This window comes from Staurois parvus, unplaced genomic scaffold, assembly GCF_062004578.1.
Source record: "Staurois parvus isolate SC_StPar_1 unplaced genomic scaffold, SC_StPar_1.0 ptg002450l, whole genome shotgun sequence".
NCBI lineage: Eukaryota > Metazoa > Chordata > Amphibia > Anura > Ranidae > Staurois > Staurois parvus.
The window spans coordinates 13,212-38,360 of NW_028320246.1; the positions used below are offsets into that span (position 1 = coordinate 13,212).

Consider the following 25,149-nt stretch of genomic DNA (forward strand, 5'->3'; position numbering starts at 1 on the left):
TGTTTGCTCCAGTTTTAGTAAATCACCCCCAGTGACTTTATTCAAACTCCATGCAGACTGTGTGCAGTGCAGGTCCGGTGCTCCAAGGCATGAGTGCCTATCAGGTATCTGCAGAGACATAATTTGTCACAAGGGAGGAGTTGCTGGTTACAATGTAACAGTTCTTGTCTTCTGTTATCAGACCCAGTCCCTCTTCTAAGCCTCCTCCATCCCACCCCTTGTGAGTGTCAGGCTGCCCTCCCTCCCCCCCAACCTGGCCTCCACTCCCCCCCAACCCGGCCTCCACTCCCCATGGCTATTGGCTCATCCAGCAAAGTCTCATTCTTCTCCCTTCTGTTAAAGGAAGGCTTTGGATCCCTTCCAGAAAGGAACTACACTGGGTCAGCTGAGCTGTAGATCCAGCCTCGGCTCATCACCCAACTTTGTTTTCTGTCTGAGGCACAGAGTAAAGTTGTGCAGCTTCCAGAGAAGTGGACGTGTCCTCGAAGCCACATTGAGGTAAGCCACGGCGTCTTGTGGATTCCACAGAAATGCTTCTGTTTATGGAGTTTGGAAAGGAAAGGAAAGGAGAGGAGAGGAGAGGAGAGGAGAGGAGAGGAAAGGAGAGGAGAGGAGAGGAAAGGAGGGGAGAGGAGAGGAGAGGAGAGGAGAGGAGAGGAAAGGAGAGGAGAGGAGAGGAAAGGAGGGGAGAGGAGAGGAGAGGAGAGGAAAGGAGAGGAGAGGAGAGGAGAGGAAAGGAGAGGAGAGGAGAGGAGAGGAGAGGAAAGGAGAGGAGAGGAGAGGAATGTCGTACAGCAGAGTCACGCTTTAGTGAACATGAGGGGTTCATGAGAAGCTGAGAGTCGAAGCCCCAACATGAATACTGAAAGAGAAGGGGGAGTGTGACCCTAGAAGGGGAAGTGTGGCCCTAGAAGGGGGAGTGTGGCCCTAGAAGGGGGAGTGTGACCCTAGAAGAGGGAGTGTGACCCTAGAAGGGGTAGTGTGACCCTAGAAGGGGGAGTGTGGCCCTAGAAGGGGGAGTGTGGCCCTAGAAGGGGAAGTGTGGCCCTAGAAGGGGGAGTGTGGCCCTAGAAGGGGTAGTGTGACCCTAGAAGGGGGAGTGTGGCCCTATAAGGGGAAGTGTGGCCCTAGAAGGGGGAGTGTGACCCTAGAAGGGGAAGTGTGGCCCTAGAAGGGGGAGTGTGACCCTAGAAGAGGGAGTGTGACCCTAGAAGAGGGAGTGTGACCCTAGAAGGGGGAGTGTGGCCCTAGAAGGGGGAGTGTGGCCCTAGAAGGGGAAGTGTGGCCCTAGAAGGGGGAGTGTGGCCCTAGAAGGGGTAGTGTGACCCTAGAAGGGGGAGTGTGGCCCTATAAGGGGGAGTGTGGCCCTAGAAGGGGAAGTGTGGCCCTAGAAGGGGGAGTGTGGCCCTAGAAGGGGAAGTGTGGCCCTAGAAGTGGAAGTGTGATCCTAAAAGTGGAAGTGTGATCCTAGAAGTGGAAATGTGGTCCTTGAAGGGGGACTGTGGCCCTAGAAGGGGAAGTGTGGCCCTAGAAGTGGAAGTGTGACCCTTGAAGGGGGAGTGTGGCCCTAGAAGGGGAAGTGTGGCCCTAGAAGTGGAAGTGTGACCCTTGAAAGGGAAGTGTAACCCTAGAAGTGGAAGTGTGGTCCTTGAAGGGGGACTGTGGCCCTAGAAGGGGCAGTGTGGCCCTAGAAGTGGAAGTGTGGCCTTAGAAGTGGAAGTATGACCCTTGAAGGAGTGTGACCCTTGAAGGGGGAGTGTGGCCCTAGAAGTGGAAGTGTGACCCTTGAAGGGGGAGTGTGGCCCTAGAAGTGGAAGTGTGACCCTTGAAGGGGGAGTGTGGTCCTAGAAGTGGAAGTGTGGCCCTTGAAGGGGGACTGTGATCCTTGAAGGGGGACTGTGGCTCTTGAAGGGGGACTGGGGCCCTAGAAGGGGAAGTGTGTATTGTAACTAAATACAGACTACCGTCAAAGGGGGGGGGGGGGTTGTACCTATTGTGGTACTGGGCACTTTCATAGTGAAGGGAAAGTTTGGACCTAGGATAGTACTGGGTACTTTCAAAGAGAAGGTGGGGGGGTTGGTTGGACCTATCGTGGTACTGGGTACTATCAAAGAGACCCAGGGTGGTACTGAATACTTTTAAATAGAAGGGGGAGTTTGGACCCAGGGTGATACTGGATACGTTCAAAGAGAAGGGGGAGTTTGGACCCAGGGTGGTACTGGATACTTCCAAAGAGCAGGGGGAGTCTGGACCTAGGTTGCTGCTGAGTACTATCAAATGGAAGGGGGAGTTTTGACCTATGGTACTACTGGGTACTGTCAAAGAGAAGGCGGAGTTTGGACCTAGGGTGGTACTGGATATTTTCAAAGGGAAGGGGTTGTGGACTTATCATCGTACTGGGTACTGTCAAAGAAAGAGGGAAATTTGGACCTAGGGTGGTACTGGGTACTTTCAAAGAACTGGGACCTTGGACCTAGGGTGGTACTGGATACTGTCAAAAAGAAAGGGAAGTTTGGACCTAGCATGGTGCTGGATAATTTCACAGAGAAGTGGTTTTGGACCTAAGGCATTACTGTCAAAGAGAAGGAGAGGTTTGAACTTAGGGTGGTTCTGGGTAACCCGCAAAGAGAATTATGGGAGCTAGGGAAGCTGGCCGGTATTGGAGCACAATGTGCATAAAGCAAGACTTCTAGCAAAGCCCCCTGGGAAATGTGTAGTAGGGTCAGATCTGATCGAGGGGGGGGGGGGGCATCTCTGATGTCTCTGTGTGAGGTGTTTATGATCAGTGATTGCCCCAACGTGGATTGCAGAAAGTAAAGAGGTGTCAGGAAATTGACTTCTCTATAGAGTCCTATGAGGGTTCCTGCAGTGTCTGAACTCAGCTCCATGGCTACGATGGCTTTTGGGCTCAAGTCTCTGGTATGCTTCCGTTACTCAGCTCCATGGCTACGGTGACTTTTGGGCTCAAGTCTCTGGTGTGCTTCCGTTACTCAGGTCCATGGCTATGGTGGCTTTTGGGCTCAAGTCTCTGGTGTGCTTCTGTTGATCAGCTCCATGGCTATGGTGGCTTTTGGGCTCAAGTCTCTGGTATGCTTCCATTACTCAGGTCCATGGCTACGGTGACTTTTGGGCTCAAGTCTCTGGTGTGCTTCCATTACTCAGGTCCATGGCTACGGTGACTTTTGGGCTCAAGTCTCTGGTGTGCTTCCGTTACTCAGGTCCATGGCTACGGTGACTTTTGGGCTCAAGTCTCTGGTATGCTTCCGTTGATCAGCTCCATGGCTACGGTGACTTTTGGGTTCAAGTCTCTGGTATGCTTCCGTTACTCAGCTCCATGGCTATGGTGGCTTTTGGGCTCAAGTCTCTGGTATGCTTCCGTTACTCAGGTCCATGGCTACGGTGGCTTTTGGGCTCAAGTCTCTGGTATGCTTCCGTTGATCAGCTCCATGGCTACGGTGACTTTTGGGCTCAAGTCTCTGGTATGCTTCCGTTGATCAGCTCCATGGCTATGGTGGCTTTTGGGCTCAAGTCTCTGGTATGCTTCCGTTACTCAGGTCCATGGCTATGGTGGCTTTTGGGCTCAAGTCTCTGGTATGCTTCCATTACTCAGGTCCATGGCTACGATGGCTTTTGGGTTCAAGTCTCTGGCATGCTTCCATTACTCAGCTCCATGGCTACGGTGGCTTTTGGGTTCAAGCCTCTGGTATGCTTCCATTACTCAGCTCCATGGCTATGGTGACTTTTGGCTTCAAGCCTCTGGTATGCTTCCATTACTCAGCTCCATGGCTACGGTGGCTTTTGGGTTCAAGTCTCTGGCATGCTTCCATTACTCAGCTCCATGGCTACGGTGGCTTTTGGGTTCAAGCCTCTGGTATGCTTCCGTTACTCAGCTCCATGGCTACGATGGTTTTGGGCTCAAGTCTCTGGTATGCCTCCATTGGCCTTCCTTGATTCTGTTTGTGGGCCTCAGTGACCAAGGTCAGGCACACACATTGCAGGGGGCGTGGCAGTGCAGTGACTTTGGAGCACAAAGTCAATACTTGCATACTGAGGGCCTCGGTGGAGGTGAATCCTGAGGAAACTTCGGGTTAATATGTTGTCGGCACCTTGAGGCACCTGTTTCTAAAACAGAATTTCAGGAGTTACCCACCACCTGCCTCTCCGCACCCCCAACACAGCCTTTTATTGTGAGAAATAAAGATTCATATCTGGATCGATCCCTACAGCTTGGAACCCTCATCCAGGTTTTATTGCTCCCCATGTCGGTAGATGATGAGAAACGTTTACCTGGAGTTGGTCTTTAAATGGCGGCACATTACGTATTCATACTGGTGACCGGTTCTACTAGTCATGGGAGGGGCAGAGCTGCTCCATAACCAACCTGAATACAAGAGGATTAACTATGATTCCAGGTATTATATGGTGCCAACACCTCCCACAGCTGTACACACAGTATATATATATATACACCGATCAGACATAACATGCTGACCAATGACACGCAAAGTGAATAACATCGATTACATCATTACAATGGCATCTGAGAGTGGGTGGGATTTGGCAGCAAGTGAACATGTTGTCCCTGAAGTTGATGTGATAAAAGCAGAAAAAATGAACAAAAGTGTGACAAGGAAGAAGAACCAGCCAACCGGTGACAGGATTATGGGCAGCCAAGGTTCATTAATGGAGGTGGGGAGGGAATGTTCATTCATGGAGGTGGGCAAGAAAGGCTCATTGATGGAGGTGGAGGGGTGTCTCACTGATGAAGGTGGGGAGGGAGGGCTCATTGGTGGAGGTGGGGGGGGGGGTCATTGATGGAGTTGAGGAGGGAACACTTATTGATGGAGGTGGGGGGGAGGCTCATTGATGGAGGTGGAGGAGGGAAGACTCATTGATGGAGCTGGGGGGCTCATTGATGGGGGTGGGGGAGGGAAGGCTCATTGATGGAGGTGGGGAGGGAAGGCTCATTTGTGGAGGTGGGGAGGGGGAGCTTATTGATGGAGGTGGAGAGGGAAGGCTCATTGATGGAGGTGAGGAGGGAAGGCTCATTGATGGAGCTGGGGGGCTCATTGATGGGGGAGGGAAGGCTCATTGATGGAGGTGGGGAGGGAAGGCTCATTTGTGGAGGTGGGGAGGGGGAGCTTATTGATGGAGGTGGAGAGGGAAGGCTCATTGATGGAGGTGGAGGGGGCTCATTGATGGAGGTGGGGAGGGGGAGCTCATTGATGGAGGTGAGGAGGGAAGATTCATTGATGGAGGTGAGGAGGGAAGGCTCATTGATGGAGGTGGGGAGGGAAGGCTCATGGATGGAGGTGGGGAGGGAAGGCTAATTGATGGAGGTGGGGGGGGGAGCTTATTGATGAAGGTGGGGAGGGAAGGCTAACCTGTGTAGTGTAGTCCAATCCAATAGAAGAACTACTGGAGTTCACAGTGCAGGAAATGTGTATTTGCCCCCCGGCTGATGCTGAATGTTCGCCCCTCACACAGAAATGATCGGTCTAACAATGGAATGTTCGCCCCTCACACAGAAATGATCGGTCTAACAATGGAATGTTCGCCCCTCACACAGAAATGATCGGTCTAACAATGGAATGTTCGCCCCTCACACAGAAATGATCGGTCTAACAATGGAATGTTCGGTGTAACACTGAGAGACAGAATACAACAACAAATTCAGCAGAAATGCGTCTAACAAATGATGACGGATCTGCATGTTCATGAGGGAAAGAAGGATTTGATCCCCTTCACAAAACATGACTTAGTACTTGGTGGCCAATCCCTTGTTGGCCATCACAGAGGTCAGACATTTCCTGGAGTTGGCCCCCAGGTTCGCACACATCTCAGGAGGGATTTTGGCCCACTCCTCTTGGCAGATCCTCTCCAAGTCATTAAGGTTTGGTGGGTGACGTTTGGCAACTCGAACTTTTAGCTCCTCCACAGATTTTCCATCGGATGAAGGTGTGGAGACTGGCTAGGCCACTCCAGGACCTTAATGTGCTTCTTCTTGAGCCGCTCCTTTGTTGCCTTGGCCGTGTGTTTTGGGTCATTGTCATGCTGGAACACCCATCCACCACCCATTTTCAATGCCCTGGCTGAGGGAAGAAGGTTCTCACCCAAGATTTGAGGGTACATTGCCCCGTCCATCGTCCCTTTGATGTGGTGCAGTTGTCCTGTCCCCTTAGCAGAAAAACACCCCCAAAGCAGAATGTTTCCACCACCATGTTTCACAGTTGGGATGGTGTTCTTGGGGTCATAGGCAGCATTCCTCCTCCTCCAAACACGGCGAGTTGATGCCAAAGAGCTGGATTTTGGTCTCCTCTGACCACAACACTTCCCACCAGTCCTCCTCTGCATCATTCAGATGTTCAGTGGCAGACTTCAGATGGGCCTGGACATGGGCTTTCTTGAGCAGAGGGACCTTGTGGGCACTGCAGGATTTCAGTCCTTGTCGACGTAGTGTGTTACCAATTGTTTTCTTGGTGACTGTGGTCCCAGCTGCCTGGAGATCATTGACAAGATCCTCACGTATAGTTCTGGGATGATTCCTCACTGTTCTCATGATCATTGACACTCCACGAGGTGAGATCTTGCATGGTGCACCAGACCTAGGGAGACTGACACTTGTTTTGTGTTTCTTCCATTTGTGAATGATTGCACCAACTGTTGTCACCTTCTCACCAAGCTGCTTGGCCATAGTTTGGTAGCCCAGTCCAGCCTTGTGTAGGTCTACCATCTTGGACAACAGGTTGGATTAGGGGGGGTCACAAGGATTTGACACTTCTGGAAGATGAATGTTGCTGGGGGCTGCAGTGCTGGAAGACAGCCGAGTTCAGCGCTGTGGGAGGGGAAAGTCTTCTTCTATTGTGATTCGTTTTGATGCGCCAAATAAAACCCGATTCACAGAAGACGAGATCAGATCTATGGGATCAGCACACTGTTATATCTTCTATCATTTTATTATCCTCGGTCACATGGGGTGCGACTTGGTGTGGGATTTGCATGGCAAGTCGCCCCCCATTGTCCGCAATTACAGGGGTCCTAACTTCCGGAAATTTTACTACAATAATACACGTGGAGGAAAATACATGAGATGCCATTTCTTACACGCTTCTGAACAGGGCGGAGTGACCATTCCAGCACTCGGCACTGCCTGAGGGCCCGGGGTCAGTAGGGGGCCCCATAAAATGCCCCTGGTACCTTTTATAGGGTTTTTTGGGTGTGCCTTGAGTGTGGGCAAGGACACAGGGGCCCTATGATCCCCTATTGCCCGGGGGCCCCATGAGTTGTCAGTCCGCCCCTGCTTCTGAAGATACCGCATGCCTGGCTTCCATGCTGATTCACAAATCAATGTATTGATTATAACATCATTAAATCTACCCCCCAGCCCCCCCCTTCAGTCTTGTACAGCTGTACAAGCTCCTCCCCCTCAGTCTTGCACAGGTGTCTTGGTTCCTCCCCTTCAGTCTTGCACAGGTGTACCGGCTCCTCCCCCTCAGTCTTGCACAGGTGTACCGGCTCCTCCCCCTCAGTCTTGCACAGGTGTACCGGCTCCTCCCCCTCAGTCTTGCACAGGTGTACCGGCTCCTCCCCCTCAGTCTTGCACAGTTCCCCCTCAGCGGTATAGTAGGGGTGTAGTAGGGGTGTAGTAGCGGTGTAGTAGGGGTGTAGTAGGGGTGTAGTAGCAGTGTAGTAGGGGTGTAGTAGGGGTGTAGTAGCGGTGTAGTAGGGGTGTAGTAGTGGTATAGTAGGGGTGTAGTAGGGGTGTAGTAGCAGTGTAGTAGGGGTGTAGTAGCGGTGTAGTAGTGGTATAGTAGGGATGTAGTAGCGGTGTAGTAGCGGTATAGTAGGGGTGTAGTAGCAGTGTAGTAGCAGTGTAGTAGTGGTATAGTAGGGGTGTAGTAGTGGTATAGTAGGGGTGTAGTAGGGGTGTAGTAGCAGTGTAGTAGCAGTGTAGTGTACTCTCGCCACCCCCACCTCCACCCAGCACCTCACTCACTGCCCTTGAGATTGCCAATCACTTCAAAAACAAGATTGACACAATTCGCAAGGACATTGCCGCAACTCACACGCCTTCTCAACCCGTCCCCTCTCACACAGCTACCCCCTCATCCCCCCTCCCCCTCGACATAACCCACAGGGACTTCGTCGCTGCTCAAACTCCCTCCAACCCCCTTCCCCCTCACTCAGCTACCCCCTCTACACCCCTCTCCCACGGCCCCACCACTGCTCTGACCTCCTCTCCCACCCCACCCTACATTCCTCATACTGAAGCTCCCCCAACACTCCGCACCTTTGACCTTACTACCATCGAAGAAGTCTCCAAAATCCTCTCTGATGCCCGCCTCACCACCTGCCCCCTTGACCCTATCCCCTCACAACTCCTACAACCTCCCTCCCCCTCCATCCTACGCTCCCTCACCCACATCTTCAATCTCTCCCTCTCCTCCGGCACTTTCCCTTCCCCTCTGAAACATGCACACATCACCCCCATACTTAAAAAGCCCTCCCTGGACCCCAATGACCCGAACAACCTCAGACCCATCTCCCTGCTCCCATTTACATCTAAACTCCTCGAGCGCCTAGTCTACGCCCGCCTATGCTCTCACCTCAACGACAACAACCTCCTCGATCCCCTACAGTCTGGCTTCCGTCCCCTACACTCCACCGAAACTGCCTTACTCAAACTCTCCAACGACCTGCTAACCGCCAAAGCTAATGGCCACTATTCAGTGCTCCTACTCCTTGACCTCTCTGCGGCCTTCGACACAGTCGACCACCCCCTCCTCCTCAAAAAACTACACTCCCTGGGCCTCAGAGATTCTGCTCTCTCCTGGCTCTCATCCTACCTGTCACAACGCTCTTTCAGCGTTACCTATAATGCCACCACCTCCCTCTCACTCCCCCTCTCTGTTGGGGTCAAGGCTCTGTCCTCGGGCCCCTTCTCTTCTCCATCTACACCTCCTCCCTTGGCCAACTCATACACTCTCACGGCTTCAACTATCACCTCTATGCCGACGACACACAAATCTATCTCTCAACCCCCCACCTCACCCCCTCGGTCTCCGCCCGAATCACACACCTGTTGAGCGACATATCAGACTGGATGTCACTCCACTTCCTTAAATTGAACCTCTCCAAAACCGAGTTTCTTGTCTTCCCCCCCCCAGCCCGGACACCACCCCCCATTGACTTCTCCATCATGTCCAACAACGCCACCATCAAACCCGCCCCGCAGGCCAGAGTACTTGGTGTCATTTTGGACTCCAACCTATCCTTCCAGCCCCAAGTCCAATCTTTAACAAACTCGTGCAGACTCCACCTCCGCAACATGCAGACTCCGCCTCTGCAACATGCAGACTCCACCTCCGCAACATCGCCAAAATCCGCACGTTCCTAACTCCAGAAACCACTAAACAGCTCATCCACTCCCTCATCATATCACGACTCGACTACTGCAACTCCCTCCTCACTGGCCTGCCTCGCCACAGGCTATCCCCGCTTCAGTCCATCCTGAATACGGCTGCCAGACTCATTCACCTTTCCAACCGCTCCATCTCCACCACCCCCCTCTGCCAATCCCTCCACTGGCCTCCACTCAGTGTCCTCCACCCCCCTCTGCCAATCCCTCCACTGGCTTCCGATTGCGCAACAGATCAAATTCAAAATCCTAACGCTGACGTACAAAGCCGTCCACCATACTGCCCCGAACTACATCACTGACCTAATATCCAAGTACCACCCAACACGCACACTCCGCTCCTCACAAGACCTCCTTCTCTCTAGTTCCCTGGTCTCCTCCTCCCATGCCCGCCTCCAGGACTTCTCCAGGGTGTCACCCATCCTCTGGAACTCCCTGCCCCAACCCATCAGATTATCACCTACTCTCCTCTCCTTTAGGCGCACCCTGAAAACCCATCTCTTCAGGGAAGCCTACCCCGCCCCCTGCTAACTTGCCGACCTCCTCCACTCTTCCTACCACTCCATCCCCCACAGCTATCTCCTCCTGTGCCACCATCCCCTCCCTCCTAGATTGTAAGCTCCAAGGAGCAGGGCCCTCGATCCCCTCATGTATCACATTGTATTGTATTGTTCTGTCACATGTTCTGTCCCCCTTTGTAATGTACAGCGCTGAGCGAACTATTGGCGCTTTATAAATACTGTATAATAATAATAATAATAATAGTAGCAGTGTAGTAGGGGTGTAGTAGGGGTGTAGTAGGGGTGTAGTAGCAGTGTAGTAGGGGTGTAGTAGGGGTGTAGTAGGGGTGTAGTAGGGGTGTAGTAGTGGTATAGTAGCGGTGTAGCAGGGGTGTAGTAGGGGTGTAGTAGGGGTGTAGTAGGGGTGTAGTAGGGGTGTAGTAGTGGTATAGTAGCGGTGTAGCAGGGGTGTAGTAGGGGTGTAGTAGCAGTGTAGTAGCAGTGTAGTAGGGGTGTAGTAGGGGTGTAGTAGGGGTGTAGTAGGGGTGTAGTGGTTTCCAGCTTCCACGGGGATCTCTCTAGTATAGTATATACTGTATATAGTTTTATTGGATCAGTGTAACTATGTAGCACATATCCATACCGGGAATTGAAGGAGAAGCTGGCCCATGGCGGTAATCATGCTTCGGTTGTACACACACATTACTCCGCAGTGTAGTAAGTGTGATGCTGCTCCGTGTTCCATTGTCGTCTCTCTGTACTGATCCGTGTTACATTGTTGTCTCTCTTTACTGATCCGTGTTCCATTGTTGTCTCTCTGTACTGATCCGTGTTCCATTGTTGTCTCTCTGTACTGATCCGTGTTCCATTGTTGTCTCTCTGTACTGATCCGTGTTACATTGTTGTCTCTCTGTACTGATCCGTGTTCCATTGTTGTCTCTCTGTACTGATCCGTGTTCCATTGTTGTCTCTCTGTACTGATCCGTGTTCCATTGTTGTCTCTCTGTACTGATCCGTGTTACATTGTTGTCTCTCTGTACTGATCCGTGTTACATTGTTGTCTCTCTGTACTGATCCGTGTTACATTGTCATCTCTCTGTACTGATCCGTGTTCCATTGTTGTCTCTCTGTACTGATCCGTGTTACATTGTTGTCTCTCTGTACTGATCCGTGTTCCATTGTCATCTCTCTGTACTGATCCGTGTTACATTGTTGTCTCTCTGTACTGATCCGTGTTACATTGTTGTCTCTCTGTACTGATCCGTGTTGTATCTTCTATGGCCAGCTTGGCTCGGTGTGGAGATGGAGTCTCAGGAACCCCCCGCAGTTCATTACAGCCGTTGGACGGAACACAATCAGGATGAAGTCAGTGTCAGCACATCGACCACCGAGACCCCGGCCTGGAGGAGGTAATGACTGGCTCCCCCATTGCTGAGCCGCATCTGAAAATGCTCTCTGCTTGGCTGTGTCTAGACCCTTGACCTGGAACAATCCTGTGCCTAGTGATACCGGATTCATGATCTACGTCAGTGACCCCGGAACCATCCAAGCCACAGGTGTACTGGCTCCTCCCCTCCAGTCTTATACAGGTGTACTGGCTCCTCCCATTCAGTCTTATACAGGTGTACTGGCTCCTCCCATTCAGTCTTATACAGGTGTACTGGGTGTACTGGAACCTCCCCTTCAGTCTTGCACAGGTGTACCGGCTCCTCCCCTCCAGTCTTGCACAGGTGTACCGGCTCCTCCCCTCCAGTCTTGCACAGGTGTACTGGCTCCTCCCATTCAATCTTATACAGGTGTACTGGCTCCTCCCCTTCAGTTTTGCACAGGTGTACTGGCTCCTCCCCTTCAGTCTTGCACAGGTGTCAGGATCAGGAGGGCACAATACTGGGATCAGGAGGGCACAGTACAGGGGGAGTCAGGGGGGCACAATACTGGGATAAGGAGGTCATAGTACAGGGGGGGTCGGGGGGGCACAATATTGGGATCAGGAGGTCATAGTACAGGGGGGGTCGGGGGGGCACAATATTGGGATCAAGAGGTCATAGTACAGGGAGGGTCGGGGGGGGCACAATATTGGGATCAGGAGGGCACAGAACAGGTTCTGGGTAGTTCCCTGGGCCACGTCGGGACAGCTTAGTAAAAAGCGTGACTGTTCCAGCAAAACCAGGACAGCTGGCGAGTATGTTGTAATGAAAGATTATCATGGGGCCCCGAGGTGCCCACGCATGCAGACGCCCCCCCCCCCCCCGATCTCTGCTGCTCCTAAACATAAGACAACTTCATCCAATCCTAAATCTCAAGCTCCTGGTTTCTGATGCTCAGATTTCTCTGTAGATCCGTCCTGGCCGGCCGCCAAATTGTCCTTCATAGATAGGCAACTCCTATCCTAATATTGATCATTGGATCCAAATCCATAATAACTGCAGCAGGAGAGAAGAGACTCAGAAGATGCACCCAGAATCCCTCCCAACAATGACATATGAGATGAATATTACAGATGTACAGAAGCAGAACGTAGGGGGCGTGGCTTCTTATCGTTGTTATCATTATGTCGTCATGTTACAATGTATCCCCTCCCCCCCTGAAATGTCCCCCATGTTGTCATGTTACAATGTATCCCCTCCCCCCCTGAAATGTCCCCCATGTTGTCATGTTACAATGTATCCCCTCCCCCCCTGAAATGTCCCCCATGTTGTCATGTTACAATGTATCCCCCCCCCCCTGAAATGTCCCCATGTTGTCATGTTACAATGTATTCCCCTCCCCCCTGAAATGTCCCCCCATGTTGTCATGTTACAATGTATCCCCCTCCCCCCTGAAATGTCCCCCCATGTTGTCATGTTACAATGTATCCCCCTCCCCCCTGAAATGTCCCCCATGTTGTCATGTTACAATGTATCCCCCCCCCATGTTGTCATGTTACAATGTATCTATCGGGATTGGATGTGATGGACCAACACAAAGTGGCACATAATTGTGAAGTGGAAGGAAAATGAGAAATGGTTTCCAACATTTGTGACCAATAAATCTGTGAGAAGTGTGGTGGGATTTGTATTCGGCCCCCCGGAGTCAATACTTTGTAGGACCCCCTTTAGCTGCCATCCCAGCTGCAAGTCTTTTTGGGGATGTCTCTTTGCACATCTAGAGAGGGACATTTCTGCCCGTTCTTTGCAGAATCCCTCAAGCTCTGTCAGATTGGATGGAGGGCGTCTGGGAACAGCAATGTTCAGGTCTGACCACAGATTCTCCATTGGATTTGGGTCTGGACTGTGACTGGGCCATTCTAACACATGAAGATGCTTTGATCTGAACCATTCCATTGTAGGTCTGGCTGGATGTTTCGGGTCGTTGTCCTGCTGGAAGGGGAACCTCTCAAGTCTTCTGCAGACTCTTAACAGGTTTCCTTCTAAGATTGCCCTGTATTTGGCTCCATCCATCTTCCCATCAACTCTGACCAGCTTCCCTGTCCCTGCTGAAGAAAAGCATCCCCACCACATGATGCTGCCACCACCATGTTTCACAGTGGGGATGGTGTGTTCAGGGGGAGGGGCAGTGTTAGTTTACCCCCACACACAGCGTTTTCCTTTTAGGCCGTAAAGTCCCATGTTGGTCTCCTCTGACCAGAGCCCCTTCTTCCATATTTGCTGTGTCCCCCACATGGCTTCTCACAAACTGCACACGGGACTTCTTATGGCTTTCCTCCAACAATGGCTTCTTCTTGTCACTCTTCCATAAAGGCAGATTTGTGGAGTGATGACTAATAGTTGTCCTGAGGACAGATTCCCCCCCTGAGCTGTGATCTCTGCAGCTCCTCCACAGTTCCCATGGGCCTCTTGGCTGCTTCTCTGATGAATGCTCTCCTTGCCTGGCCGGTCAGTTTAGGTGGACGGCCATGTCTTGGTAGGTTGGCAGTTGTGCCGTACTCCTCCCATGTCCGGATGATGGATTGAACACAGCGCTCCGTGAGATGGGCAAAGCTTGGGAGATTTATTTATAACCTAACCCTGCTTTACACTTCCCCACAACTTTATCCCTGACCTGTCTGGTGTGTTCCTTGGCCTTCATGATGCTGTTTGTTCACTAATGTTCTCTAACAAACCTCTGAGGGCTTCACAGAACAGCTGGATTTATACTGAGATCACATGACACACAGGGGGACTCTATGTACTAATGAGGGGACTTCTGAAGGCAATTGGTTCCACTAGATTTTAGTTAGGGGGATCACAATAAAGGGGACTGAATACAAGCTTTTCACAGATTTATTGGTCACAAATGTTGGAAACCATTTCTCATTCTCCTTCCACTTCACAATTATGTGCCACTTTGTGTCGGTCCATCACATCCAATCCCGATAACAGACACTGACGGTTCTGGTGGTCACATGACAACATGGGGGACATATCAGGGGGGTGAAGACTTTTTCAAGGCACTGTAGTATAATGCCGAGGGCGTGGCTGCAATGTACAAAGCATGCAAAATGAATGACATAAATATAGAGTATCACATTTCCTTCCCACCTCCACAATTCACTGACGTCTCGTTTTCTCGTTTTTCCTTGCAGAGTCTACAACGTGCTGTGTACCGGGAGGATCGGAGTCCTTATGAAAGTCCTGGGAGGACTGGCCTTGTTCTGGATTATATTCATCATCGGTTACGTCACGGGGTACTACGTACACAAGTGCAAGAAAGTGTAGGAGGAAACCGGCCAATGGGAACCATGCTACATGAAGATGAGAACGGCGCCCCCTATGCCAGGACTGGAGGAAATGCTTCACCTATGAAGGATCAGAGCGCCACACATCTCTCAGGACATTCACAATGGATTGTAGAGAAAAAGCAGCTCAGAAAATGAAGGATTCTATTCGCCTCGGTAATGGAAGACTGGAGGAAAGTGTCTGGTTGCCTTTAGCAACCCAGTCAGATAATATTTCACTTGCTTTATGCAGCATCAGGGGCGGACTGACCATTCGGGCACTGCCAGAGGGCCCAGGGTCAGTAGGGGGCCCCATGAGATGGCCTTAGTACCTTTCATAGGCTTCTTTGGGTGTGGGTGAGGACACAGGGGCCCCATGATCTCCTATTGCCCAGGGGCCCCATGAGTTGTTAGTCCACCCCTGTGCAGCACAGACTGACCATTCAGGCACTGCCCGAGGGCCCAGGGTCAGTAGGGGGCCCAATGAGATGCCCCTAGTACCTTTCATAGGCTTCTTTGGGTGTGGGTGAGGACACAGGGGCCCCATGATCTCCTATTGCCCAGGGGCCCCATGAGTTGTTAGTCCACCCCTGTGCAGCACAGACTGACCATTCAGGCACTGCCCGAGGGCCCAGGGTCAGTGGGGGGCCCATGAGATGCCCCTAGTACCTTTCATAGGCTTGTTTGGGTGTGGTTTTGAGCAGGGGCGGACTGACCATTTGGAAACTCGAGCACTGCCCGAGGGCCCGGGGTCAGTAGGGGCCCCATGAGATGCCCCTGGTACCTTTTTCTTAGCCTTTTTTGAGTTTGCGCAAGGACACAGGGGCCCCATGATCCCCTATTGCCCGGGGGCCCCATGAGTTGTCAGTCCGCCCCTGGTTTTGAGTGTGGTTGAGGACACAGGGGCCCCATGATCCCCTACTGCCCGAGGGCCCCATGAGTTGTCAGTCCGCCCCTGGTTTTGAGTGTGGTTGAGGACACAGGGGCCCCATGATCCCCTATTGCCCGGGGGCCCCATGAGTTATCAGTCCGCCCCTGGTTTTGAGCGTGGTTGAGGACACGGGCCCCATGATCCCCTATTGCCCGGGGGCCCCATGAGTTGTCAGTCCGCCCCTGGTTTTGAGTGTGGTTGAGGACACAGGGGCCCCATGATCCCCTATTGCCCGGGGGCCCCATGAGTTATCAGTCCGCCCCTGGTTTTGAGCGTGGTTGAGGACACGGGCCCCATGATCCCCTATTGCCCGGGGGCCCCATGAGTTGTCCGTCCGCCCCTGGTTTTGAGCGTGGTTGAGGACACGGGCCCCATGATCCCCTATTGCCCGGGGGCCCCATGAGTTGTCAGACCGCCCCTGGTTTTGAGTGTGGTTGAGGACACAGGGGCCCCATGATCCCCTATTGCCCAGGGGCCCCATGAGTTATCAGTCCGCCCCTGGTTTTGAGTGTGGTTGAGGACACAGGGGCCCCATGATCCCCTATTGCCCGGGGGCCCCATGAGTTATCAGTCCGCCCCTGGTTTTGAGCGTGGTTGAGGACACGGGCCCCATGATCCCCTATTGCCCGGGGGCCCCATGAGTTGTCAGTCCGCCCCTGTGCAGCACAGACAACTTGTTCTGGTAACTTCCAATGTTTTATCCTGTAATATGTACTGATTGGAAGCTGATTGCTTGCTGAGGGCCGCCCCCCTTCTCTCTGTCTGTTCATGTCTTTACTGTCACCTAGGGTGAGTGATAACATGAAAACTCCCAAATGATTTACTGGTGTAGACCAGGAGCCTCCAACCTCCAGGCTGAGGGCCAATAGAAGATTGTATCTGGCTGATGTGCACAGTCACTGCTAATCCCCCCCCCCAGTACTCTGATGGGTCTGTGATATTGGGGGGGGGGCTCTTATGTGGACTAATGAAATGCGGGGTTCTGATGGGGACTTTAACCACCTCCTGTCCAGCCGCTGTATATAAACAGCCGGACGGTGGCAGTCCAGGGGCGGGTTGCTGTTCATAAACGGCGCCCGCCATTTTGGATTGTGCGCGCTCCCCGGGAGAGCTCAGCACCGCGGTCTGGTGCCCACTGTGTCCCCTGGATACAGCGGAACACCAATCGCTGTACGGGACCTCTGTGCGAGGTCCTGATCATGTGATCACTGACTGGCCAATCAGTGATCACATGAATAGGTGTAAGCAAGATGTCACTTCTGACATCATTGCTTACTACGTGTGAAATCTGTGAATGATCACAGAGGTCACATGGTACAGGGCCATTCACAACAGACTTGTACCATGTGACAAGCTGTGACCAATCACAGCTCACACAGTATTTCTCAATGGCTGCAGGAATGCAGACAGAGAGAAGGAGAAATGATTCCTCTTACAGCCTTTATGGGTATAAAAGCAATCAGTGTAAAAAAAAAAAAAAAAAAAATCTTCATCACCCCCCAGAAGTAGTACAGTGTCACCATGGTGACCCCACACTGCTAGGGTGACAGGATGTAAAAACACCCAAAACATAAATAATAATATAAAAAAAAATAAAAATGTAAAAATTTTTTTTTAAAAAAATTAGAATTTTTGGTTATAGACTGATTTGGGTTATATTTTTTTGTACTAAAAAGATAACGGAATAAATTTTGGCCGAGATTTATGATGAAATATTATTTATTTGCAAAATATTATAAGAAAAACAATTTTTTTCAAAATGTTTGGACTTTATCATTTATATAGCAAAACAAATAAAAATCCCAGCGATGAATAAATGCCACCAAAATAAAGTTTTATCTGTCTCAAAAAAATGCTAAAAAATTCATACGGGTGCAGTGTTGCATGACCGCGCAATTGTCATTCAACGTGTGACAGCGCTGAAAGCTGAAAATTGGCCTGGGGGGGGGGGAGGGGGGGAAAGTGTCCGGACTGGAAGGGGGGGAAAGTGTCCGGACTGGAAGGGGGGGAAAGTGTCCGGACTGGAAGGGGGGGAAAGTGTCTGGACTGGAAGGGGGTGAAAGTGTCCAGACTGGAAGGGGGGAAAGTGTCCGGACTGGAAGGGGGGGAAAGTGTCCGGACTGGAAGGGGGGGGAAAGTGTCTGGACTGGAAGGGGGTGAAAGTGTCCGGACTGGAAGGGGGGGAAAGTGTCCGGACTGGAAGGGGGGGGGGAAGTGTCCGGACTGGAAGGGGGGGAGTGTCTGGACTGGAAGGGGGGGGAGTGTCCGGACTGAAAGGGGGGGGGGAGTGTCCGGACTGGAAGGGGGGGGAGTGTCCGGACTGGAAGGGGGGGAGTGTCCGGACTGGAAGGGGGGGAGTGTCTGGACTGGAAGGGGGGGGAGTGTCCGGACTGGAAGGGGGGGGGGGAGTGTCCGGACTGGAAGGGGGGGGAAGTGTCCGGACTGGAAGGGGGGGGAGTGTCTGGACTGGAAGGGGGGGGAGTGTCTGGACTGGAAGGGGGGGAAGTGTCTGGACTGGAAGGGGGGGGGAGTGTCTGGACTGGAAGGGGGGGGGAGTGTCCGGACTGGAAGGGGGGGAGTGTCCGGACTGGAAGGGGGGGAGTGTCCGGACTGGAAGGGGGGGAGTGTCCGGACTGGAAGGGGGGGGGAGTGTCCGGACTGGAGGGGGGGGGGGGTGTCCAGACTGGAAGGGGGGGGGAGTGTCCGGACTGGAGGGGGTTAATGTAAGGGAGGACTGAGGAGGAAGATGCATTTTTGTTTGATTTGTATTAATGGCTGAAGTTGGTTTGGAATGTTTTTGTTGCTGATAATACAATTTCCTCCATTGAAGTGGCTGTAAACCCTCCATATCCCGGTGAGGAGATCGGCTTCCAGAAATGAAACAAATCCTCCTACATATGTTGTACCTGTCTAGAATTTATACAGTTTGAGCTTTCAGAAAGCAGGGGGCGGAGAGCTGAAGTTACACCCAGTGAGAAGATCTCTGACAGCTGATTGGAGGGAAGGGACACCCCCCCCCCCTCTCCACACAGCACACAGGAACAGAGCTGAGGCTGTCAATCACAGGCTGTGTGCTGGAGCTCCTCCCCTGTCACCATTGTTCCCTTCGTGGCAGAAGTGTCTCACGCTGATAGCAGAGGAGGGAGGCAGCGGACAGAGATGACACTCAGTGCTCTGGACTGAGACAAGTACACACTGTAGGGGGATGTGCTTTGTTCATATTTCATGTCTGAGGTTTACAACCATTTTATTCATTTATTTTCTTTTTTTTAGTCTGGGAATATTAGTAAAAAATCCCACGTGGCCCTCGCACTGAAAGGTCTGGAGACGCCTGATGGAGATCATCTGAACTACCCCAACTGTTTTCATGTAAAACTTTTTATTGAGAAAAAACCAGACCCCTCACTGATATGGGATCCATTTGTGAGCAGCCGCCCTGCTCACCGTTACCTGCTTCTGTCCTGTATATACGAGGTGGTATCAAAAAGTTTGGGGACTCATTTTGTAACACGCCAACAGATGGTAGCGCAAGGCTGCAGGAACAGTCACAGGGAGCACCGACCTTCATAAGTCAGTGTGCCGAAAGGACATCGTCCTGTGTACATCGGGAGCTGTGTGACTGGTGCTGTTCTGACCGCGTGCGTTCCCACGTCTGATATTTCATCGTGGACGGCAAGTGAGAACAAAGAGCAAATGTGAAGTTCTCCCTGAAACCGGCAAATCTGCCACAGAGACGTCTGACACGAGTCGGCAAGTTTACGGCGATGCTGCAAAGAGTCGTTCGAGGTGTTCTGAGCGGCACGCGCGCTTCAAGAGCGGAAGAACATCACTGGAGGACGCCGGAAGATTAGGAAGACCTTCAACGAGCTCAACTCCCGGAAATGTCTTCTTCCCGAAGATGAGGATCCGGTCGCCGTTCTGACAACATTGGCGATTTGTCCATTTTCAGGCGGAATTTCACGTTGGATCTTTGTTCTAACTTGCTGTCCACGATGAAATATCAGACGTGGTGACACACGTGGTCAGAATGGCACCGGTTGCACAGCTCCCGATGTTAACAGGACAATGTCTTTTGGCACACTGACTTATGGAGGCCGGTGCTCCCTGTGACTGTGTGTGCAGCCTGGTGCTGCCATCTGTTGGTGTGTTACAAAACTTGTCTTTTGATACCACCTCATACTGAGATCAGATTGCTACATGAAGGGTTCTCCCGGCTTTGACCTCCAGTTGTACGTCCTGATCAGAGACAGTCCTCGGTGTAGGTAGCACACCTGCTGAAGGACATGGCTGGGGATGCCGGCTTCTCCTCTCCCTCCCGCTGGCTTTCAGCTGCTGCAGGGAGAGCCATACAGGGGATCGGTTCCAGTAATTGTCCCCCCCCCCCGCACACATCACCCTCCCTGAGCACCATACATTTCCCCCTGCTGCCCCCCTTCCCGGTGTGCCCCATCCCCCGCAGTGCTGCCGGCTTCCCTGCTCTCCTTCCCACCCGCAGCAGCAAGCACACAAAAGGATCCTTCAGGATGGAGAGCGGGGGAGGGGTCCAGTAAATATGTCACATTTGCCAGCCCCTTCCTTTCCTGAATGAACACAATGAGTGATCGGTACTGATACATTCACATACATACACATACATACATATACATTCACATACATACACATACATATACATTCACATACATACATATACATTCACATACATACACATACATACACATACATACATGTACATTCACATACATACACATACATACATATACATTCACATACATACATATACATTCACATACATACACATACATATACATTCACATACATACATATACATTCACATACATACACATACATACACATACATACATGTACATTCACATACATACACATACATACATATACATTCACATACATACACATACATACATGTACATTCACATACATACACATACATACATATACATTCACATACATACACATACATACATATACATTCACATACATACACATACATTCACATACATACACATACATACATGTACATTCACATACATACATGTACATTCACATACATTCACATACATACATATACATTCACATACATACACATACATACATATACATTCACATACATACACATACATACATATACATTCACATACATACACATACATTCACATACATTCACATACATACATGTACATTCACATACATACACATACATATACATTCACATACATACACATACATACATATACATTCACATACATTCACATACATACACATACATACATGTACATTCACATACATTCACATACATACATGTACATTCACATACATACACATACATACATGTACATTCACATACACAGGAAGCATTTTTCTCGAGCTTTTCATGCGCTTTTTTTAATGCAAAAACCCTTCATAATCCTCTCAGTGAGTCGCCTCGGGACCCTTTCACACCAAAGGCAGCGGGCTGCACTGCACTCTGACTGCATAGACAGTCCACAACCCAGGCAATCCTATGGGCACCGCTCACACTGTTGCAGTGCAGTTCAGCGCAGTACAGAATAGTCCAGCATGCTGCAGCTTTCCACACCACAAACACGCAAAACCGCATTCAAACGCACTGCAACGCAGCACAGTGCACACAGACGCCCAAGGAGAGAAACATGCAGTGGCCTCACAGGTCAAATGCAGGTAGAAAAGTGCGTGTCAGCTGCAGGGAAATGCGCGTCCAATGCCTGCGAGGTACAAGGAAACAACACGCAGACACACGCAGTCATATGCAGTCACACGCAGACACGCAGTCACACGCAGACACACGCAGTCACACGCAGACACACAAAGTCACACGCAGTCACACGAAGTCACACGCAGACACACGCAGTCATATGCAGTCACACGCAGTCACACGCAGACACGCAGTCACACGCAGACACACGCAGTCACACGCAGACACACAAAGTCACACGCAGTCACACGAAGTCACACGCAGACACACGCAGTCACACGCAGACACACGCAGTCACACGCAGTCACACAAAGTCACACGCAGACACACGCAGTCACACGCAGACACACGCAGACACACGCAGTCACACGCAGACACACGAAGTCACACGCAGACACACGCAGTCACACGCAGACACACGCAGTCACATACAGTCACACGCAGACACACGCAGTCACATACAGTCACACGCAGACACACGCAGTCACACGCAGACACACGAAGTCACACGCAGACACACGCAGTCACACGCAGTCACACGCAGACACACGCAGTCACATACAGTCACACGCAGACACACGCAGTCACATACAGTCACACGCAGACACACGCAGTCACACGCAGACACACGCAGACACACGCAGTCACACGCAGTCACATACAGTCACACGCAGTTTCTGGTGGAAATGGACCTTTAATGGTTGTTTAATCAATTAACAAAATGGAAAATAAAGTATTGGGGAACCCAAATCCAGTCAATATTTGGCATGCCCCCCCCCCCCCCGTATCCTGTGAGCAGTATTGGGGAACCCCCACCCCCTTTTCCTGGGTAGACTTGCACCCGATGAAGGATCTCGGCAGGTAGGTCGTTCTCTGTACATCTCGGAGGACTCAGCCCAGATCTTCTGTGGATGTCGGCCGCCTCCAATCCTTCCGTCTCCATGTCATCCCAGACAGACTCCATGATGGGGAGATCAGGGCTCTGTGGGGGCCAAACCTTCACTTCCAGGGCCCCTTGTCCTTCTTTACACTGAAGATCCTTCCTGATGACATTGGCTGGATGTTGGGGGTGGTTGTTCTGCTGCAGAATAAATTTGGGGCCACTGACACGCCTCCCTGCTGGTATGGATGATGGAGAAGTATCTGCCTGGATCTCTCAGCATTGAGGACACCATTGATCCCGACCAAATATCCAACTTCATTGGCAGAAATGCAGCTCAAACTTGTAAGGAACCTCCACCATGCTTCACAGTTGGCTGCAGACACTTATTACTGTACTGCTCTCCAGCCCTTCCCCCAACAAACTGCCTCCTGCTACAGCCAAATATTCCACATTGTGACCCCTCAGTCCAGAGCCCCAGCTGACATTTTTCTGGCCCCCAGTTGCTATGTTTTCCTGTACAGTTGAGTCATTTAGCCTTGTTTCCACCTCAGAGGCTTTTCTTCCATGAAGACCATTTCTGGCCAGTCTTCTCCGGACAGTAGATGGGGGTTCCCGGGTCCCACTGGTTTCCTCCAGTCCTGTGCTGATGGCACTGCTGGACATCTTCCAATGTGGAAGGGCAGCATGATGTGTCTTCCATCTGCTGCATTGTTTCCTTGGCCGACCACTGCGTCTACGCTCCTCAACATTCCCTGACCACTGCGTCTACGCTCCTCAACATTCCCTGACCACTGCATCTACGCTCCTCAACATTCCCCGACCACTGCGTCTACACTCAACATTCCCCGACCACTGCGCCTACGGTCCTCAACATTGCCCAACCACTGCGTCTACGCTCCTCAACATTCCCTGACCACTGCGTCTACGCTCCTCAACATTCCCCGACCACTGCGTCTACGCTCCTCAACATTCCCCGACCACTGCGTCTACGCTCAACATTCCCCGACCACTGCGCCTACGGTCCTCAACATTGCCCAAGCACTGCATCTACGCTCCTCAACATTACCCAACCACTGCGTCTACGGTCCTCAACATTCACCGACCACTGCGTCTACGCTCCTCAACATTACCCAAGCACTGCGTCTACGCTCCTCAACATTCCCTGACCACTGCGTCTACGCTCCTCAACATTACCCAAGCACTGCGTCTACGCTCCTCAACATTCCCTGACCACTGCGTCTACGCTCCTCAACATTCTCTGACCACTGCGTCTACGCTCAACATTCCCCGACCACTGCGTCTACGCTCAACATTCCCCGACCACTGCGCCTACGGTCCTCAACATTGCCCAAGCACTGCGTCTACGCTCCTCAACATTACCCAACCACTGCGTCTACGCTCTTCAACATTCCCTGACCACTGCGTCTACGCTCCTCAACATTCCCTGACCACTGCGTCTACGCTCCTCAACATTACCCAAGCACTGCGTCTACGCTCCTCAACATTCCCTGACCACTGCGTCTACGCTCCTCAACATTCTCTGACCACTGCGTCTACGCTCAACATTCCCCGACCACTGCGTCTACGCTCAACATTCCCCGACCACTGCGCCTACGGTCCTCAACATTGCCCAAGCACTGCGTCTACGCTCCTCAACATTACCCAACCACTGCGTCTACGCTCTTCAACATTCCCTGACCACTGCGTCTACGCTCCTCAACATTCCCTGACCACTGCGTCTACGCTCAACATTCCCCAACCACTGCGCCTACGGTCCTCAACATTGCCCGACCACTGCGTCTACGCTCTTCAACATTCCCTGACCACTGCGTCTACGCTCCTCAACATTCCCTGACCACTGCGTCTACGCTCAACATTCCCCAACCACTGCGCCTACGGTCCTCAACATTGCCCAAGCACTGCGTCTACGGTCCTCAACATTCCCCAACCACTGCGTCTACGGTCCTCAACATTCCCCGACCACTGCGTCTACGCTCAACATTCCCCGACCACTGCGCCTACGGTCCTCAACATTGCCCAAGCACTGCGTCTACGCTCCTCAACATTACCCAACCACTGCGTCTACGGTCCTCAACATTCCCCGACCACTGCGTCTACGCTCAACATTACCCAACCACTGCGCCTACGGTCCTCAACATTCCCCGACCACTGCGTCTACGCTCTTCAACATTCCCCAACCACTGCGTCTACGCTCCTCAACATTCCCCGACCACTGCGCCTATGGTCCTCAACATTGCCCAAGCACTGCGTCTACGCTCCTCAACATTCCCCAACCACTGCGTCTACGCTTCTCAGCATTCCCCGACCACTGCGTCTACACTCCTCAACGTCACCTGACCACTACGTCTACACTCCTCAACATTCCCCGACCACTGCGTCTACACTCCTCAACATTCCCCGGCCACTGCGTCTACACTCCTCAACATTCCCCAACCACTGCGTCTACGCTTCTCAACATTCCCCGACCACTGCGTCTACACTCCTCAATGTCACCTGACCACTGCGTCTACACTCCTCAACATTACCCCACCACTGTGTCTACGCTCAACATTCCCAGACCACTGTGTCTACACTCCTCAACATTACCCCACCACTGCGTCTACACTCCTTAACGTTATCCCACCACTGCGTCTACGCTCTTCAACATTCCCTGACCACTGCGTCTACACTCCTCAACGTCACCTGACCACTGCGTCTACACTCCTCAACATTCCCCGACCACTGCGTCTACACTCCTCAACATTCCCCGGCCACTGCGTCTACACTCCTCAACATTACCCCACCACTGCGTCTACGCTCAACATTCCCAGACCACTGCGTCTACACTCCTCAACATTCCCCGACCACTGCGTCTACACTCCTCAACGTTATCCCACCACTGCGTCTACGCTCTTCAACATTCCCAGACCACTGCGTCTACACTCCTCAACATTCCCCGACCACTGCGTCTACACTCCTCAACATTCCCAGAC

At 51.8% G+C, this 25,149-nt stretch overlaps 1 protein-coding gene across 1 annotated transcript; it reads left to right on the forward strand.

Moving 5' to 3' along the window:
- The first annotated feature begins 304 nt into the window (after positions 1-304).
- On the forward strand, positions 305-17,377 carry LOC149430864 (small integral membrane protein 1-like). The gene is made up of 3 exons (XM_089665981.1): positions 305-498; positions 11,204-11,327; positions 14,483-17,377. The coding sequence occupies exons 2-3, from the start codon at positions 11,221-11,223 to the stop codon at positions 14,613-14,615; spliced, it is 240 nt and encodes a 79-aa protein (XP_089522107.1). The 5' UTR covers positions 305-498; positions 11,204-11,220; the 3' UTR covers positions 14,616-17,377.
- Positions 17,378-25,149: the final 7,772 nt, after the last annotated feature.

What these genes read in the sequence shown, in the direction of transcription:
- LOC149430864 (XM_089665981.1), top strand. Translation starts at nt 11,221, where the DNA reads ATGGAGTCTCAGGAACCCCCCGCAGTTCATTACAGCCGTTGGACGGAA. An exon ending in GAGACCCCGGCCTGGAGGAG is followed by an intron (nt 11,328 to 14,482) that starts GTAATGACTGGC and finishes TTTTCCTTGCAG; the next exon opens with AGTCTACAACGTGCTGTGTA.